Genomic DNA, 21,231 nt, shown 5'->3' with positions numbered 1-21,231 from the left:
GGCCTAGCTTAGCGGCTGTTTGCGTCATAAGTCAACCTAATTCTGAAACTATTTTTATCACCCTGTATCAGCATAGTGGACGTTGTACAATTTCTCTTTAATCTAATCAGCTTTAAATATGTGAAGAACGTTTGGAGGCACGTTCTGATTGATAGCAATGATTGATGAATGTTATCAATTGCGTTGTTTTGTTATATATTTATCTTCGCATATTAGATAGCTAACGTCAATTCTATAGAGTTCTTCAAATAGATGAATCATTTGAATCGGAAATAATCTGTTAAGTTTATTTTGATATACTTTTAAGGAAAAATACCATTCAGATTTTAACTCTAAATAGTCATCAACGTGTTTGACATTAGTTTGTATATCATCAAGTATTTTTTTCATTTTAGTCTCCGTTAAAGTTACCGGGTTAAAAGCAGTTAACACAAATACAATGGCATTTTAATAGACAACATATTATTTGATTTGCTTTTGTAACTAGCAAGTAAACTAAAAGTTATGTCAATATCTTAAGACAAAGTTAAGAACACGAAATGTCCATTAACATTCTGTCCATTGTTCATCTGGTGATAAATAAAACACATAGATCAGTCAGAAATGTCTAATTTCACTCTTTTCACAGTTGTAAATGCATTTGCAGGTCCCGCTTCGGTCTGTACCTGGTTGATTTCAAGAGTCCGAACAAGACGCGGACGGCGAAGGACTCAGCCAAGCTGTACGCGAGCGTGATCAGGTCACGCTCGCTGCCTGCCGACTACGACCCTGAGGATTTTACCGCCTTCTCGGGCGCAGCCCTTTTGGCCCCCTCCATACTCCCTCTACTGTGCATACACAGGCTACTTTTGTAATAGTGTCTACAATACTTTTTAGAAAACTGTACGTTGTTACACTATTCTATGCTATAAGTATATTAAACATTAAGTATCAATATCCTTAACTGTCATTCCAACTTGCTTGATCCCTTAAAACACATTAAAGTAAAGCTTAAGCTAAACTAGTGAGAAGTTATCCGGACAACGATGTCTCCGGCGTTCAGTATTCGACGGTGGCCAGTTTCTTAGCGTTGTCGCGGGCCACCTCCCGCTTGAGCTGCGCCTGGATGCTCGCGAACGACTTGCCCTTCGTCTCCGGCAACATGATCAGCATGAACACCAGCCCCAGCAGCGAGAACGTGGCGAATCCCCAGAATACTGTGTATATTTGATATGCGTCTTTGACCACCTGGAATGACAAATTATTTCAGATTAGAGCAATGTTCAAATTATGAATTTAATTATTTTGTGTTTATTACACGGCTGAATTGTACAAAAAGTATTTTACTATTAATAAATGGGAATTTTGTTACAATAATGCTTTTCTATTCTTATTCATTTTTGTTTATATTGCTAATGCTGCACTAGCGGTTATGTTATAAAAGATCTCTCACCTGGAATAGTTTTTGAACAGCGAACATGGAGACGCCGGTGTAGATGTGGGCGATACAGGAAGCATACAACTTGACGTTGGTCGGGAACATCTCTCCTATGATAACGTAGGGTACCGTCGACAACCCGATGGCGTAGCAAACGATGTAAACGAGAAGAGCGGCGAGGGGTATCCAGTGAAGATGTGCAACGGCTTCTTTGTTGACATGGTCGAAGTAGAAGTATGTTCCAATTGTGCCGTTCATAAGGCCCACTCCAAGAGCCGATAGCAACAGAAGGGGCTTTCTACCAACACGATCGACGAGTATTACTGACAGGACGCAGGTGGCTACTTGTACACAACCAAGAATAATAGATTCTTGGTAGGGTTCTATAGAAGCGGAAGAGGTAACATTTTCTACTCCAGTAATGTTTGGAGTGACTGGGCTGGTCGTGCAGTTGAATATGACCTGCGCGTATGCCACCACAGCAGCACTGCCACATAGCTGCTGTATCGTGAATATACCAAGCGTAATCCACATTGCTTTCCTGTTGGTAGCTTCAGTGATCAAGTCTCCCCAAGTTCCTCTATTCTTCATATCTTCTTGAACGTTCAGTTCTATACTTTTGAGTTCAGTTCTAATGTCGCCACTGCGTAGGTTCCTGAGTGAGCGCTCGGCTCTCTCACTTCGCTCAAATTTTAAGTAGTAGTAAGGAGATTCTGGCAAAAAGATGAAGGTGATGACAAATGTGACGGGCAGGATCAAGTTGATGGCAGCGAGGGTTTGCATCGAGACGAACGGACCGATGCAGTACTGGGCAAGAATTCCGACCTGAAACAAAAGACATAATTCATTAGTTTTGTATTACCGTGAATTTTATGGCATGATATGAAAATTTCCTGTAATACGTGATATTATAATGCTATTTGGTGGCTTAATATTATGCCTACTTTTTACGGATGAATCGTTTGATACCGAGGCTACTCGAGTGCATCCATAAACAATGGTTTTACATCATTTATAATAATAATATCGGGACACCATTTTCACACACGGTCGGTTAGCCCCATGGTAAGTTATTAATTAACTTGTGTTATGGGTGCTAACACAACTGATAAACTACATATAGCTACATATATACATATTGATAAATACACATCGTAACACCCAGACCACGACCAACAAGCATGCTCATCACACAAATGTCGACCGAACCGGGAATCGAACCCGGGACCTCAGGTTCGGCAGTCCGGCATGGTAACCATTGCGCCATCGAGGTCGCCATCATTATTTGTCAAGATAAGGTGGGTAATAGCTAAGTATGGGTAGATAAAAACCATCGTTACGATTAGATGGACACAATAGGTATACCTACACATAAACTGGGTGTTCCTCTATCGGAATCAATTTTATCACAAGCATAGCTGTATTCAAGTAGGATTTGGGTAAAATTATGATCAGTTCAAAAGATTAACGACATAAGTGAGCTTATTCAAAGGCAATAAAATTATTATTTTCAAAACATCGTATACGTTTCAAGTTTTATATGAGTTGCGGGAAACCGTGCTCACTGCGTAATTGAGGTAATGAGTCACGTTTCAGCATCGCGTCGCGCCTCGTATCGCGCTGCCTTAATTACGTGCAAATACAACGCACAATGTGAAATAAATTGTTGTCATATAAGATCACGGTGAATAGCTTTTGATTAAAGCCCTCTGCACTGACGTTGTTGTGAGCTCTGTCGAATGATACTTCAATATAATTTCATTAGGATGCACTGTGGTTTGGCATCCCGGGGAATAATTTGATTTCCTCTAGTTAACAGAGATAGTAGGTATATTCTGATACGTACGTACTTATAATGTGTTTCATGGTATTATCACAAGCTTATCACGTGAACATTTTATAGCTCTTGATAAAAATGGTCGGTTTTTATGTGCGACGACTGGTATCAGACATGTGAATGTTTTTACTTAGAGGATTAAAGTTTGAGAAATAGGTAAGTACTACCAAGTAGGTATAGTACATATTAAAATGAACTGAACAATTAATTAATTCAAAAGCTTTTTGGCTATGACATATACAGATGTAAGTCTATTTGTTGAGTAATTTAGTGGCTTGGGTATCCATAACATAACCGAAATCTCGTATGACATTGTCGATGTAACGAGATAAGTATTATGCCTGTAGTGCAATGGACTCTGACAAAGGAAACCGTACACCTGTTGGTTACACAAGTACATACCGTTCATGCTCACCGTGCGATTCTACGAATATCATTTAGAAATCGCATATTTAACTCTCAAAGCAGAAAGCGAGCTTATGAGACAGGCAACAGAGCATGGAATATGTAAATACCGCGTGATAAGCCAGAGCAGGCTCCGAGCGAAATAATTTATAATTGCAATTGCCTATTACGTTGCAAAGGATATCGCCCATTAGTTGAACTTATCCAGAGTGAATAATTGCAATGAGATGGAGTTACTCAATTATTTCATTGAAATTGATCAATTGATGTGCCATTACAGTTGACATTGATCTATCACATAAATGAACCTTCTCGATGACAGCATCGTAGTTTTTCTATTAGGTAGAAGTTTTTTTTTAAACTCCGTTAAGTAATATAAGTACTCGAATTATTATTATTAGTATTCGCAGATGGAACTTGCAAATGCGATGAATCATTCATTAACACCTGCCTGTCTCATGTTTTTTTAATGCCCCTAAGTTTAATACCATTCGTTTCACTGGCGCGATATTGTGACAATTTCAAGTAACGTCGTATACCTAAATGGAACATTGTGTTCGTATTGCATCACTAATTAATGTGCGTCATGTACTTACTTTATTCATTAACGTGATGAGTGTGGAGAGGGCTCCTCGAACTTGATTGGTAGCGATTTCTCCTGTGTACATTGGAGCAACTGTGTAGACAATTCCATAGCCCAAGCCGGAGAACATCCGCGCCACGTAGAGAAGAGCGACGGAGTTGGCCACGATGACCAGCACCCAACCCAAGATGAACGGCACCGCACCGAGGAGTAGCGTGGTCTTCCTGCCGAACCGGTCGGCGAAGTAGGCGGAGGGAACAGGCGTCAACGCGGAGCACAGGATCATTATCGAGACTATCCATGATCCCTCGTCAGCTGTTGTTTTGATTGAACTCTCTTCGGATAGTAGGTACGGTAGAGTAGGTGAGGGCCACCCGTAGCAGGTACCCGCTGTAGCGGTGATAAGCGTAGCTGAAATAGAAGGAAAACAACTGTTAGATTGAAGTAACATTCATGCTAATTGTATCGGATACAGTGCCAATAGTGTTAATAAAGAAGGCACCGTTTTGGCAAAAACATTGTATGCTAAAGTCATTAGATTATATAAGAGAATCAAGGATAGTTATTGATGGTTACATAGCTTATAAAGAGTGCATTGCCCCCTACGAGGTGCTAGAAGTAGGTGTTTATCTGTGTACGTTAAGAAATATAAATGTGAAAATGTTTACAGATGGAGATAATGTCGGAGTAAACTTTTACATTATGTTCAAAGAGCTGTGTACACATGTACCTATACTTGTACATACCTATGAGGGTTACATTAATACTTCATGCGACCTTGGTGTTAATTATCGCGCTAAACATTTTCCGGTCATCATCGATAGTAAATCTAGTCTTGTAATTAAGCGGTATTAAAACTGTACTACCTATTGTTATCGACTTTAGTGGAAACGTGATGCAGAATGACTAGCTGATGAATATCTTATTCTGTAAAACCTTGTAGCTTTATCTACGAGAGAGAATAGTTTTGTGGTAGAAAACTGGAATGTTTACTAGCATTCATATGACCTTCCTATAAGCAAAGCGGAACCTGGCAATAGTCCAGGCAGCAGTAAGAATGAAGAAGAAGATGCACACAGTCCACTTTTAACTATGCAACTACCATTGAAATGAATATCTTACAAAATCGAATGGTCGAATGGAATTCTTCGAGATTTAGATTCGGACTATAAACACGTACACGATTAAATGGAACGAGATCGCCTGATAAAGTGCATTTTTTCACATTTAAATCTGCTTGAAAGATGTAAGTTGAAATTAAAAAAGATTTTATGCCTGTTTCACAGTGTCCCAGCAAGATTTTGGCAATTTGTTCCTTTTCAAACATAGGAATACCATATGTCCTTTTCCTGAATCGCGGTGTTTCAGCTTTGAATGTAATCTAAATAGGTACACATTTGTAATACCAAGCGATTGTACACATCGTAAATCTAATTAGTCGAGATTACCATCTCCATATATCTGTATTGCGGCGACTGATATTAATGTTTGTTTTATACATTTCCTACCTTTACCTACCAAAGTGTAAATGGAAAAATAATGTATAAGGGAAATGAAAGTGGTTATTCATGTATCTAATGGAGGATTAGTGGTAAATAATGAATGTTGAATATCCTCAAAACGACTTTTATCATGATATATATTATATGATTAATTTTGTAAATTATGGTAATTAAAATATAAAACCCTCTTCAATTTTATGACTCTAGAGGTAGACGGCGAGTGCCAAAATATCAATAGGAAACTACATAGATTTGGCAGACTAGATATACCTACCTTGACTTGCGGAAAATGATATGTTATCAATCCTTTTGATCTACATCAATTTATTCTATTTTTCAAAGCTTTCATTTCACTTGCAAAGTTTAAATTTAATTTTTTGAAATTGGAATTGAATCGCTACTGCCCAGGAATAAGTCTAGAATGCGTACGATTTACTGTAACAAACTTCCTGTCCGAAGTAAAAACAAGTTTGGGAGTGGCGACGCTATCATGTCTTATCGGGCGCTCGTGGAAACTTCTGGCCACTCCAATATACTCGACACGTTCCTCGACCCTGTATCTGATAATTAATATGACAGATGCCACAGTTTCGTGACAATATACTATTAGAAAGTTACGCGTATATGCTACGAATATTACTTTTCCTGGACCATTCGCCTATAAGTCGGCGTGACGCTGTTTGTTTTATCTCTGACTCATATTTCATAGATACACAGAAGACGTATTGACCCCGTTCCCATTATTATCAGTTTTTATTTGCTAAAGGTTTACAGAAGCTTTAAATTGTGTTCTTAGAGTCCACAGTAACTCTATGAATAAGTGGAGCAATCTGAAATAATTTTGATTGTAAACACTGGATTTATAGTTCCGATTTTTAAATGGGGTTTCAATTGAATTTTATTTTTAAGTTTCAAAGAAGCATTCGAAACACGTACGTAGAAGAGTGGGTATCTTAAGGCGCAGGTTGTTGAAACTGCTAAATATTTCAGTATATCTGGTGTGCGTGCGCTATTCCAAATGCAGAAGCGTGTTCGAGTCAGTGCCTAAGTTTAATCACAAATATGTACCTACATAGTTTGTGCACAACAGAATCAAACTGCGAGCTAAAGTTTACATGGTGGCCGTGTTGTGTTAGTTAGGAGATAGAGGACGCCACATCCACGCCGCAAGTAAATACTTCACGTTCGCGATCAAGCTTTACAACAACTAGACAACGAACACGTGAGCCACAGTGACTCGAGGAACTTCAGATTGAAACTGAACAAAAAAGCTAAAAATGGCATGACAAACTCGTTTGATACCAAGACTGTAGCAATTGCAACATTTTACGAAGAAACCAACATTTTTCAGCCTAAATAGCTTGGTCACGTATTGAGATTTTCAGGAAAGACATTTACGCGTGCTGAAGGCGTCTGAAATTGTTTCCACGTCAGCAGTGTAAACAGTAGAGCTGTGTAATTTATATAGTAACAGATTCAGGGAACGAACGCCGTATGCCAGTTGGCACCATCATCGAGCCATCAGTTTATAATAGTTATGTACGAGTACACGCAGGAGTCGGACGCTGTCACGTGCTTATTATTAATTAATACTTTATTCATGAATTTATGCAGCCATTTTTTTTCAAAAATGTTTTTTTGAACAACAATGTTACTGTTATGACACCAGTAATGGCTCTATTGTAAGTAAATGGTTTGTATTGGTATCAAGGCACTCATTATCATATTTATACCTGTCATGTTTGGACTAACCTTGAGAGGAAAATGAAAAAGGTTGCTAACAATAGAATTAAAGTCACGTTGTTTTCCTGTTGTAATGGAAGCAGTCTAGTTGCTAATTTAGAACTTTAATAACGTGTGGACTATAAAGTACCAGTGTACCTATTAAGCCCCTGTATTCTGAAGGTATTTTTACTGTGGTGATCAATCAGGCAATAACATAATTAAGAATACGTATCTACACCTGACATTGAAAAATTGGTCTGGGACTATGAAAAATCGGTTTAGTTGAAAGCTAGGTCGAGTTTAAATTAAAATTTAAATAGGATTGATAGACTTGATTTTAAGTGTAAAATACTTATAAATGCGAGCAATGCTGTTTACTTAAAATCACACAGATTTAATTGTATTTTATTAAATTCCACGAAATCTTAATACTCAGCAGCAGAAGCAAATTATATTTAATTCAAAGCAAATACAATTTAAAACACGGAGTCGTTATAGGTATTAGGTAGTAATGATTGTAGTTTGACCATTGTTTACACTTCTATTTTTTCAGGAGGCCTTTTTTGATGCAATCGAGTTTTTGGCATTTTGTTGTCCTTTTTAACCGACTTCCCAAAAAGGAGGAGGTTATCAATTCGGCCGGTATGTTTTTTTTTTTTTTTTTTTTTTTCTATGTATGTACATCGATTACTCCGAGGTTTATAGACCGATTTACGTGATTCTTTTTTTGTTCGACGCGGAATTGCTGCCAGTTGGTCCCATAGTCATCAGGTCAGGATCTGATGATGGAAACCCTGAGAAATCGAGGGCAACCTTCGAAAGTTGTAGGCATACATAGGGTAAAAACTTGACACTCAGGTGTACGCCTAAAAGCACTATTCAACTGTGAAGATTTGGAGCTGATCTGATGATGGAAACCAGAGAGGGTCGAGGGAACTCGACAACTGAATATGTAAACTACCTCGTGTTTGGGCTTAAATTATTTGTATTGACAAGACCTTTGCAACAGTTAAGGTTTGGAGCTGACCTGATGATGGAGACCAGAGAAAGTAAGTCGAGGGAACTCGACAACTGAATATGTAAAATACCTCGTATTTGGACTTATATTCTTTGTATTGATGAGAACTTCTCACTTGTATGGATAGTGACAACTATTCGTATCACTGAAAAGCTTTAAATAAAAAACTTTTTTACAAAAAAATTAAACCGACTTCCCAAAACACTAAAAAGCAAAAAAAAACTATTTTTAGGTGCATCGGCCTAGAAGTCGGTGGCAAAATTAACTTAGTAACATCCATTAGACACCGACTTCTAGGCCGATGCACCTAAAAATAGTTTTTTTTTGCTTTTTAGTGTTTTGGGAAGTCGGTTTAATTTTTAAGTTAAACATTACCAGAAAAGTATATTACTTTTGCGTTCAATTAGATAATGTAATACTTATTACTTTTAAATAACATGATGTATTATGTTCTGCACTTCAGATGCTCGTGTCACCACAAAGTCATCTCGCTAATACGTTAGTTACAGATAATGAACGCAATAAAAGTATGACTTAAGGTATAATTTAAATTGTGGTATAAATGGTCTCGTGTGAGGTGGGCACGAGGCCGCGGCGCGGTGCGGGGCGCCGGCGCCTCTCCGCTCGCCGCGAGCCCGCCCGCGCCACGCTCGCTGACGCAACCCACCGTCATACAAAGGGTGCGTTCAAACTCCAAACCACATTTTGATTTTATTTTTCCTAATTACCACTAAAGAAATATCTCTGCTTTTCTTATACTTTACAATACACGTGTTTACATAACTGATAGATAGAGGCCTTGTTCCTAAAATCTTATCGTTTGTTTTTGCTTCAAACAGAGCTTTGCGAGTAAACAAGTTTTTAAACAAAATTAAACGTCCCAGAAAATTGTATTTCAGGTAATCCAGCTATGCATAAATCGCTTTCGGGAGTAGGTAGAAAAAGTTGGCAATACTTTTTGAAGAAAATGCAAATGCGAGCTGATTTATATTTTTGTCGGGAACTGACTGGTTTGCGTCGTTATTTTGCAAGCTAAGTGTGAACGTGTCCTAATGGCGGCACACATCTCAGAATAACAATAATTGTAATTGTGATATTGTTGTATCGTACGACAATGTACCACTTGCTGAATTTGAACAAATATCATCGTGTGCGTGCGTGACTGAACCGCAACTAAGTAGAACAATAGCTATATTCGATTGCTTCATTTGATGGTAAAAAACAGGTCCAGTTGGCGAATCAATGGAAGGATTTAGTGGCGTCGTTTGAACTTGGCGGCTTTATTTATAGCTCGTGACAATTATGTTCAATGTTGGAACAGAATGGATAAATTACTGGCTTTACACAATATTTTAGATTGTGTTATTTTGTTGCTACGGCTAGTGGACTTCAAAAGTGTCGCTTATGATTTAAGGGGGGGGGGGGGGTGTGTGGCGTTAGCGTAGAAGCTATGTGTTTTTATAACACTCACAATGTTGACAGGATGTAGTCAGTCAATCATTCAAACCTCAAAGTGAAAGCCGACACTCGGATGACACTCATGTCTTGATTATGATAGCAGATGATAGACTACGATACTTATATTCTTAACAAATTAACTCAGATTTCCTTTTTCAAAATTATTCAAATCTGAGGTTGCGATAACGATTTCTATTCATTAAGTAATTCAAATTCACCTATTAATGTCCAGCATGAGATATCGAAAAGTAAAATACCTAGCCATCACACAATTTTGATTTATGCCGGCCAAATATTGTTCCTATTTGTGACTGACCTTTAAAATATTCCATTCGCTAATTTAACCTGTCACCCGTCACTTATTTTGAAACTGTTGTTATAGTGAATATAGTGCCGAAGACGGAACATTCAATTCTCAGTATAAATAAATTGTTTGTTGACCCATTTAATACAATTCCATTAATATCACAAGTCAACTTTAATCAGGCTATTAAGAGCTATCTTGCAAGATTCTTCACCGTTTGAATGCCAATATTATGCTTATTCGCATTGAATGTTACGTTCATTACCGATAAACAGAATCTTTGTGTCGTAAGCAGCATTAGCCATGTGTGTGTAAATTGTAGCCATAAGTAAGACTTCGTGATTGGCCGACAATATCGATAAGGGAAAATAACGCAATACACATAAACGGTACATTGAGCGTGAATAAACCTACAGAACTGTATTTTCATAAAACAATAAATAAATTATCATAAGAATCAGACGAATGAATCCAGTGAGCCTGGAAGTGGCTATTATTCAGTTCACAAAGACTGAGAATTTCAATTTCCGACTCCACCCGGTCTGTTATATTGGGTCAATTAAATGCTTGATCTGATACAGCGAATCCAATTCGAAAAGATATTTTGATATAGATTTAAATACATAAAGGTCCAAATCTTTGTAAGAAATTACAGTCACTCATTTTAATTAGGTAGTCATTTGTTTTGCGCACAGATAGAGCGTAAAAAAATAAGTACAATTAAACATTTTTTATCATCATGGTAGAACGGAAAATCCCATGTGCGATCATGAGGGTGTTTCCGATAATTACCACGAGCAAATGGTCAGCCATCTCAATTGTACGCCACTTAATACATATTGTATATAAGGAATATTCTGTGTCTGTTAAGTTAATAGTTTATTCTGAACATTTATAGGTTATCCCCACTCTAGAATAGAACAACATCTTCATTTGAATGGATAGAATATAATAATATAGAGCACGTGTCAAAAGCACGTGGTGCCGAACACCAGCACATTTATAGTTCTAGGTTCAAGACCTCGTGACGTCAAACTGAGTATAACGAACCTATTCTCAATACTATACCGTACAGATTTCTACGAACAATTTGTGCTCTGTTGGTTAAATAAGCTCATTGTTCTTTTGATCTAAAAATTAGATCCGCTTATTTATATTTTTGACTACATAGCATGTTTTTAATGGATTGGCGATCTCGGTGATTATTTACGAATACAACATTAAAACAGGAAACTTTAGTAGGTAAATCTAGAAGCGTATGCAGGTTTGTGTTACATAATACTTGGTAGAGTTTCATATTTTTTTCTTTATTATGTGTAGTTCCTACATTCGTTTGTTTTTAAAACATTATATGCAGCGTATAAGTAATGGAATACTTATTTTATAATTCTATTGACACGATCGATACCCCTATAAACAGCTGAATCCTTTTTAAACACCATCATCCTCCGAGCCTTTTTCCCAATCATGTTGGGGTCGGCTTCCAGTCTAACCGGATTCAGCTGAGTACCAGTGCTTTACAAGAAGCGACTGCCTATCTGAGCTCCTCAACCCAGTTACCCGGGCAACCCGATTCCCCTTGGTTAGACTGGTGTCAGACTTACTGGCTTCTGACTACCCGTAACGACTGCCAAGGATGTTCAAAGACAGCCGGGACCTACAGTTTAACGTGCCATCCGAAACACAGTCAGTGGTGTCTAAGATATACTTAGAAAGTACATACAAACTTAGAAAAGTTGCATTGGTACTTGCCTGACCTGGGATCAAACCCGCGCCCTCATACTTGAGAGGTTGGTCCTTTACCCACTAGGCCACCACGACTTTTTTTTACTTTTTTTTTCCTTTTTAAACACCAGTTTCCCGATAATATGAACAAATGGAAGAAAAATAATGGCACACCGTTTGTTTACCTTCCGCGTTTATTGTAACGTATTCTGAGAAATGGGTTAGGATTGTACTAGCGGAGCTGCTTATTATCGGACAACAACCTTTTGGCTCTCTTATTTAGCATTGATTTAATTGTTTTGTCTATCCATCGGCTTATTATACTCTCTATAATCTACTCTTAGCATCCACACCCGCTATGCATGCAAGAACTAGTATTATTTTACTTTTGTTTGACCACAATCCCCCGAGCAAACTGCTTTATTAAAAATCGATTGTATCAACAGCAATATATCAAAAGCTTTACTACCGTTCCGTTTTGTTTAGTTCTGCAAAGATTATGCGCATAGTTAAAAGCTATCGTCCAGTTCAATGGAATTGCATAGACAATAGATTTAACAGCTCGACGGAATGAAGAATAGAAATCCTATTGGTTCGCGCGGATTAGCGTCCATTAATCTATTACCTACATCTGAATTCTTTCACGTTAATCTGAAGACTACTTTAAAATGTTAGTTTGAAATAATTTTATCATTGTGGTTTTAACAGACAGCGTTCGTTTGACATTAGCTTCGTTAGTGACGGTTCGGTGAAGAATTCAACGTGTAAGATAAAAAATAAAGAACTGAGATAAAAAATGAGTGTAGTCAAGTTTTTATTAGTGTATGGTGATATCTGTAAGAAGTTTTTAGACTGTTCTTTTTTTAATTGAGGCATAAACTGAAGTATTTAATACAGGAAAAAAAGCAGGTCTGTTTTATTATTATTCAGGTATGTTGTTAATGATATAGCGATGACAGTTAGACAGTGCAATAAGATGATTTGAATTGATAGCCTTTCAGTATTCGCTTGATGACAAACAACATCATGCTATATGTGAGGATCGCCAGTCCGTCTGTCAAGAGAGAACATTTTGGCATCGTCCCACACAGGTGTGAATGTTCAGCTCAGACGTGAACATGGAATTTTGTAAAGTATATAGGTACCTATGATATTACGTTTTATTTATATCAGTATAGAATACTTAAATGAAATCAACAGCATTATGTTATTCAGCGTAAGCATTCATAACCGATAATTTGCTACAGTTTGTTGATCATGATCAGATTTAAATTCTTGCTGGGTTAGCAATGTTTTTAATAAATATATTTATTTACGAGTATTTATTGCTAAATATTCATTATGATTTTGATTACGTAACTCATTTTATAATAGTAAAGTGTGACGCAATGTATGTACTTTCCTGTAGGTACTACATGCAAAAGTAAATCAATTTCACGTGAATTTTTGGAATGGAAATGGAATTTTTCTGATGCAGTTTGAAGAAGTATGCAGAAGAGAAGTCGAATAGCTACAACAAATACAATACGAAACATCGAAAATCCTGCCGCAAATCCTACAAAAGCTAAGCGCTCTTATTTATTTCCCGAACTTTTTATGAAATAAATGCATTTTTCTTAGATTTATTTTTATGAAAACGTAATGTGTTTTAAAAATAAATGAGAACATTATAAAATCGAACTCATTAATCATTCGGAATACCGTGCTGTAAAACGAACCGAGTTTTCGCCATCTGTGACTCATCATTCAAAATATGGTTATGACGTCAGCAGATCCTCATTGCGAGCCGTGTCTGATCTCTCCGAGCAAAAAAGCTGCGTAGAACATTTATTGCTAACTTTTAGTGTCGTCACTTCCAAGAATTAGTCTTTGAAGTGGAACATGGTATGGCGGGCTATTGTTTATAAACATGGATCGTCGCCGAGCCATCGTTTCCACTTCGCTCTCTCCACGCCGACGAATCGCAGAAAATCGCAATAGAACCGTAAACTATCGGATGTCAATGACATTCGAATACCTGAGTTTATAGTAAGGTTGGTGTTTTTTACCAACATATAGCACCGATCTATTTGCATACGGTCTTGCGTGTCCGGAAGTCATAACATAACCTATGAACGAGGGGCACGAATTGGAATTTTGAAGGCTGATACAAGGGAAGGGAAGGACTACTTAAAATGTATGATGATTCACGATGCTTGAATGACGAATAACAATTCACAAAAAAACACATCGCAAAAAAATTAAGTCTACAGCAGAGTATTCAAGCGCAGATATCAATGGTTCATTAATAAACGCGATAAAATTTAAACTAATCAGTAATCGCAAAATGTATTAGAGATTAGGTAATACAAACTATGCTGTTGATTTTGATAAATAAAACACTTATTTGTATAATGTAATTAACAACCCTAGTTATCTTATTCAGTCACATGTCAAAATATGTCCAACAGATATGAAGTTGACCTGCAACTGGAATATCTTGTGCACAGTTTACTATTGATAATGACATCTGCACTAGTAGACAAAGTATAGTCGTAAATACAAGCTGTTGATCTGCATCCGTGCCATAGTCAAGGAGGTTAAAATTAAATACGTAAATAATCGATTTGAATTACGGTAGGTGGGAAAAAGCTAATATGCGCTGCTTTTTTTGATGTTGTAATTTCATGGTATTTCAGAATTTAGCCCACGGTTAAACACAAATCATAACAGAATTGCCCCGCGGCCACAGTGTGTGCGTGATGGCAGCTATGTGTGCGTAGACAGAGAAAACTAATGTCTACGTGTGTGCGTGAGTGTCGATGTGTGAGTGTCTTATCTACGACATGACAGCGCGAGCGCGCGAGCGAGCGAGACCGAGTGATACGCGATAGCAATCATTTTACCTAAAGTTTCGAAAATCACCTTCATTATTGTCATTAACTTCGATTTACTTTACTTACTAATTTTTGAGCATAAATTTAACACAGATATCTTATTAACTACAGTAATAAGCAATACTAGTGCGCGAAAGAAAGTTCACTAACATGTTAACAGCTGATTGATAAAATGTTCGTTTTGCTTTATCTTTCAGCATAAAGTTTTCGCAGTGATTTAGTTTTTATTTTTGAATTAAATTGGTTAATAATTAGAAATTTTGCTTCCTTCTTAACGGTCTTAGGACCTTGGAACACGGAAATCTTATTAATGACGTAATACTAGTGCGCTAAAGGAAAGTTCACTGACCTGTTAACAGCTGATTGATAACATTTTCGGTTTGCTTTAACATTCAGCGTAAAGATTTCGTAGTAATTTTGTTTTTACTTTTCGATTAAATTACTGAAAGATGTGTTAGTTAAGTGTAGGCACGAGGTGATTCTTTCGGCTCGTAGGTATTATTGGCGTGGTTAAGAAATCAACTTATTTACACTAATAAAATTGATTAAGCTGACTACGTATTTACAAAATGTACAAATAAATAAATTACCTAGTTTAGTTACCCGGAGGTACTGTTCAAAGCTGTCACCTTCACACTCTTGGCACAATCGAGCACGACGAAGTAGCTGGTTGTCCTTCAGCTAACATAACACTATCACATTCGTTTTTAATGTGTCGAAAGCACTAAGTTAACGGTCCTAGCACATAAGTCTGTCACATGACCAGCATGACCCTCCGTGATGAGGGTTCCCGGTCGGTAAACATTTCCCGGAACATAGGTATGTACGGCTGTCATTGCACATCCTTGGCAGTCGTAACGGGTAGTCAGAAGCCAGTAAGTCTGACACCAGTCTAACCAAGGGGTATCGGGTTGCCCGGGTAACTGGGTTGAGGAGGTCAGATAGGCAGTCGCTTCTTGTAAAGCACTGGTACTCAGCTGAATCCGGTTAGACTGGAAGCCGACCCCAACATGATTGGGAAAAGGCTCGGAGGATGGATGGCTGTTAGTACACTGTTGTCACTGATGGCATACAGGCGGACCATCGCCACCAACTCGTGTTCGTGTAGTTTTCCGTCATCTCGCACTTTGTACCTACACGTCGCGGAATTCAAAGCGCACGTACGCAGCAGCGGCGGCGACATCAAACACACTGCTTGCCGTCGGCGCTTGTTTGTTCCGGCTTCAAGGGCACGCGGGGAGCGGCGAGGCGAGTGTGTGGGAGTACTCGCACTGTGATTGGGTGAATTTGGGTAGGCTGGATGATCTACGATTTTTATTGAACGATCGTTGCGTATGCTTTGTGCATGTATCGTTTGCGTTTGTGTGAGTGCGCAGCGCGGTAGTAAGGCTAGTAACACACGCGCCGAATTAAAGTACGGCTGGGTTACACTGACGGATATACGTAAATAAGAAAAAAACATGAAAAAATTACCTACCCATTTTTTCGTTGATTTGGGTCGAGAATCATTAGCATATTTACGTCCTTGACTATGGCACGGATGCAAATCAACAGCTTGTATATACAACTACTAGCTATTTCCCGCGGTTCTACTTGCGACCTGAAACTTATTATTACACAACCGGATAAAAAGCCGCCTATGATTTTTTTTCAGGATTTTTACTAGATTCTTTTCAGAAATCAGAACATCGGTTCAGTAGTATTGGCGTGAAAAAAGGGGAAAGACGAATAGAATTTCATTCTCATTAATAATATTATCAAGGATATACTTAGATAGGTACTGGGAGCCGTTATTAAATATCATAAAACAAGTTATAAACTTGAGAATCAGTATCCGGCAACGTGAATTTAATAAGACAGCTACACTTGCATATGTGATGATAAAACATCGAGTTGTTATGAAATTGTAATGACTAATGACACAATAGCGTATAGTTTTTAAATAATTGACACGTGGTTACTGTAAATATAAACTACAAAGGAAGTGCATTAATACGTTAAGTAAATATTAGGCTTTCTGCTTTTCCTCATGGAGGTATTATTCATAGTTTATCATTCGTATATCTAACTATAATTAATCATAATTATAAATAACGTAATTATTGACTTATACATCATGTTAAATTAAAAAGGACACGGAAGGCAGATGTTTTACCTGACTGCGGGAAGTTTTGTAGCTAGTTACGAATAAATGTTTAACATCTGAATTGTTACATAAATTGTTCTTACTTTCTTGAGAGTTGATTGATGTCTAATCCAAGCGAAACGAACTTAATGGTATAAATTCCTCGATGTTTTCCATGCGAATTGACGGTGATTATTTTCTTTGTTTTACTTTGATATCGACGACGAAACCACTGTGGTTATAATTCTTAAATCTTTCTAGAACAATATTAAGAGAACACGACAGAACACAGTTTGGATTCCTTTAAATGTTATCTAAATTAAGGCAATTAATGTACAAGTTTAAAAAAATAAAACAAAACGAAGATACTAAAGTTATTACTTTGTAATGACGTAAAACAGAGCAGTAAATAGTCCTAGGTATTTACTCTGACAACGTTAATTACACTGAATTGTTTATATAAATACGATTAGTTTCGTGTTGATTGGCATTGGAGGATTATTGTAAGATCTTCTGAGAATTAATTTATACAAAGAGGTGGACTAACAATTAGAATAAAAAATATATGAATCAATGGGCAATCTGTGGCTGTGTTTCAAACTTCATGTCACAATTTATAAATTCTATCTTAAAACAAGTATTTTGCAAATATCCTGTAGGCAGACATCTTATAAATATGGTAAAACCACTTGATTTAAATTTATCGACCTACGCTAGGCACTTAATTAGTAGTTAAGAGTATTGTTTCATGCAAACTATTAATATCCATATTTCCCTGTATTATTTGGCAAGTTAAATTTTTCAATGAAAATAACGGGATGTGGATTAGTTACAAGTTACGATATTTGTTTACCTGTTTGTTTATATTTAATTGCGGTCTAAAGGTCAAGCAATAATCGCACGTATTGATATTTCCCGTTAAACGCATACAAAGTGATATAAAGCTTTGATAGAGATTATGTTTTATTAGACTTATCTAATCATTATGAGAATTAATTTATATTTATTGGACAAGGCAATATAACTGCAAGTATTGTCTTGATATTAATCTATTAAGAAATGGTTTTGTTTTACATTTTTTAAATTGGCATTCTTCCTCTCTATCAGCGGTATCACCTATAGGCCGACAACACTTGGTCCCTTGGTTTCATTTTTCTACCTGATACCTTTGCATTCTCGGAATAATAGGAATTCCTCTTAGGAGAAGTGCCATGGTTTATAATGGTTCTTTCAAGTAAATGTTCGAAGATACTTAAAGAATTCCTATATAGGTACAAATGATCGATTCGTTTGAGAAGGTATCGATGACGCATCTTGTATTATATGGAGTTATGTGATTATGACAATAATGTTATTAAAGAGTATCTTTGTTTGAGATGATTAACTTGGGGATAGGGTATAGACTTGAAATAACATTTTAATGTGTAATAAATCATTCGTTAGCAAGAAGTAACAGCGCGGTTGGCATCGCTTTCACGATTTCACGACGCACTAGGTTGTAAGAATTACTTTAGAGATACGTGAATCAAATATGATTCAATACATACTTAGTTTAGTTATTTTTTGGCTGTTTTAAAAATACATCTCAGGCCATTCACCTAATGAGAAAATAAATATGTGCACTCGTTCTTGAAAAAGGTTATTCAAACAGAACTTTTTCAGAGACGTTCAATTTCATAAATAAATAATCATTAGAAGCGATAAACGAGACACTTTAGTGGGATATTCCTTCGAGTTTGAATGATCATGTGATTTCAGGGAAGCTGTTAGAGGATTGGAACATAACTCTTTTCGAGTGGCCAATCATGTTATATATTTACGATACTTCAATTTATCCGGTCGTAAGAGCAGATTGATAAACCATTAACCTACAGTTTCGTTGAGGCGAATTAGCGTTGAAGTTATAAAAGCAATAAAAGCCACTAGGATCTTGTGGTTTCAGAAATATTATATCTATTTCTTTGATTTGAAATACTGGTAGTATAATATAAGGAAAATCATCTACCTATTTCGCATTGTCTAGTTTGATCCTACATAGTTGTTATTTATGTTAAGAAGTTATAGATATTGCTTTTGCGATTTTCCTTACAATTTATGCGAGTTAACGTTAGACGTGAAAGCAATTATTTTATGTAGTCAGAATGCAAGACTGTAATAAACTTGAATTAAAGACGCCATCAATGAGATATACCTATTACACAAAAGTTTTTATCAGTGATGATGCTCGGTTGTTTTCCTAAAAATTCTTAGATGTCTGGACATGCGACCATTTAATGGCAACATAATATCTTATGTTCATCCTCCGAGCCTTTTTCCCAAACTATGTTGGGGTCGGCTTCCAGTCTAAACGGATGTAGCTGAGTACTAGTGCTTTACAAGGAGCGACTGCCCTGCCTGACCTCCTCAACCCAGTTACCCGGGCAACCCAATACCCCTTGGTTAGACTGGTGTCAGACTTACTGGCTTCTGACTACCCGTAACGACTGCCAAGGATGTTCAATGACAGCCGGGACCTACAGTTTAACGTGCCATCCGAAACACAGTCATTGGTGTCTAAGATATACTTAGAAAGTACATACAAACTTAGAAAAGTTGCATTGGTACTTGCCTGACCTGGAATCGAACCCGCGCCCTCATACTCGAGAGGTTGGTTCTTTGCCCACTAGGCCACCACGACTTCAACATAATATCTTATGTTATACTTGTGATTTTCTTGCGCACGCCACTTGTATCAGCCATTTATACACATTGCTGTCGGAAGCAGCGCAAACAGATGCAATTGAGTGTTTTCACTCTAAAGCTTTTCAGGTTTCGGAGCTAAAATCTTCACGCTTTATTCAAAGATTATTGAGAGCACCACGTGCGGCTAGATTGCTACTTCTACGGAATTGTCCTCGAGAAAACCTCGAGGCGTATTGAAGTTCTGGGGCCCGATTCTCCTAAGTTAATAATGTCAAAATTGAATAGAAATCGAATCGCAATATGATCGCAATAGTAGTTTTAACCATATCGGGCATTCTGCTACTAATATAAGACCAATCGCATTCCAACGATATTCGATTGGTTTGCGATTGGTCTCCTGTTTTGGTGATTTTGGTCTAAACGTTAGTTTGTTCTACAATCATATTGCAATCGTAAATCATTTGCAGACAAAATGATTCATTATTGAATGACAGAAAAGGATAAGAACGTTTATTTCAAAGAAAAAATAGCGGAATGCCACATACGCTTCAATCGTAATCGAGTCGTGATTGGATCGCAGTCGAATGTGAATCGAATGCCACTTAAGTAAAATTAGGAGAATCGGGCCCCTGGTTTAAATAAAAGGCAATACATGTTACAAAATAAGCATACGTGGAACGTGGAATGTTCTCTACTAACAAAGTGACAGTTACGAGCGTGCCTCTAACTTTACCGCTGTTTGCCGATAATGACAAGTAACACCGATAATAATTATGATCAAATGACATTTGGTAGAGTCATTGTTGTCAATATGGGACAAAATTGGTTGGCACTGACCGGTACATGATCGCTACATTAAAAATAGCTTACTGCGTTAACTTGAATAATATGTGGTACTCGGTGAAATCATGCATCGGTAGCTTTCACATGTGAATTTAATGGACGTGGACAACAGCGAGTGTCTGAGGTAGTTTGGGGTGACACAAAATGAAAATGACGGGGGTTTTGCAGTGATTTCCATGTAATTAAGGTACAATAAATGAGTATTTACGTCATCGCCGCGGCTGGACCGCCGCGGCCCGGTCACATACGGACACATGGCCGACGCATGCGATAATGATAGGTTAGAAAATGAACTCACCACATAGTGCTGTTCCATATTCCTTCCAATGTGAACGAGTTTTTGCAGTCATCGCAATTGTTGTAGTAAGACTTCTAGATAATTACTGCGCGTTTGGAATGAGATTATCTTGAGCACTGAATTTATTTTATATATTAAAAATAATAATATTAAATAAAGTAAATTGAATTCATCGTAACGATTATAAATATTAAAAATACGGAGAACTAACTAAATATCACAATAATTATATATATTCGATCTAAATTAAAATTGGGTTTGTAAACGAAACGTTATAACCGATTAGGCTTCATTTTGATGGTTTATGTGTTGTTGGCTGGCTGGTTCATTGCGCGGGAAGGACGCGTGAGTGTCGTGGTAGCGCGACGGCGACTCGTGAGCAACTGAACGAAACGGCACGATAAAGAGGCGAACGAACTAATCGCAACGCTCC

The 21,231-nt window shown here is 37.3% G+C and overlaps 2 protein-coding genes across 2 annotated transcripts in view; one reads left to right on the top strand and one right to left on the bottom strand.

Annotated features, from left to right (window-relative positions):
- Positions 1-1,356, top strand: part of LOC124646256 (myrosinase 1-like) — a 24,949-nt gene extending 23,593 nt beyond the window's left edge. Inside the window, exon 7 of the mRNA XM_047186404.1 lies at positions 647-1,356. Coding sequence (XP_047042360.1) covers positions 647-854 — 208 coding nt within the window. The 3' untranslated portion in view covers positions 855-1,356. The remainder of the gene's footprint in view (positions 1-646) is intronic.
- LOC124646352 (facilitated trehalose transporter Tret1-like) lies at positions 594-21,231 on the bottom strand. The gene is made up of 4 exons (XM_047162834.1): positions 20,799-21,231; positions 4,256-4,653; positions 1,433-2,242; positions 594-1,227 (listed from the first exon to the last, which is right to left on the bottom strand). The coding sequence occupies exons 1-4, from the start codon at positions 20,848-20,850 to the stop codon at positions 1,039-1,041; spliced, it is 1,449 nt and encodes a 482-aa protein (XP_047018790.1). The 5' UTR covers positions 20,851-21,231; the 3' UTR covers positions 594-1,038.

The sequence above is a fragment of the Helicoverpa zea genome, chromosome 1, assembly GCF_022581195.2.
Source record: "Helicoverpa zea isolate HzStark_Cry1AcR chromosome 1, ilHelZeax1.1, whole genome shotgun sequence".
Taxonomy (NCBI): domain Eukaryota; kingdom Metazoa; phylum Arthropoda; class Insecta; order Lepidoptera; family Noctuidae; genus Helicoverpa; species Helicoverpa zea.
This window is presented reverse-complemented; position numbering and strand designations above follow the sequence as displayed.

Excerpts from the sequence above, each read along its gene's own strand:
- LOC124646352 (XM_047162834.1), bottom strand. The coding sequence starts at position 20,850 with ATGACTGCAAAAACTCGTTCACATTGGAAGGAATATGGAACAGCACTA. Across the intron at positions 4,654-20,798 it reads ATATGGAACAGCACTATGTG|CTACGCTTATCACCGCTACA; the intron begins GTGAGTTCATTT and ends CTTCTATTTCAG. Across the intron at positions 1,228-1,432 it reads CTGTTCAAAAACTATTCCAG|GTGGTCAAAGACGCATATCA; the intron begins GTGAGAGATCTT and ends TTGTCATTCCAG.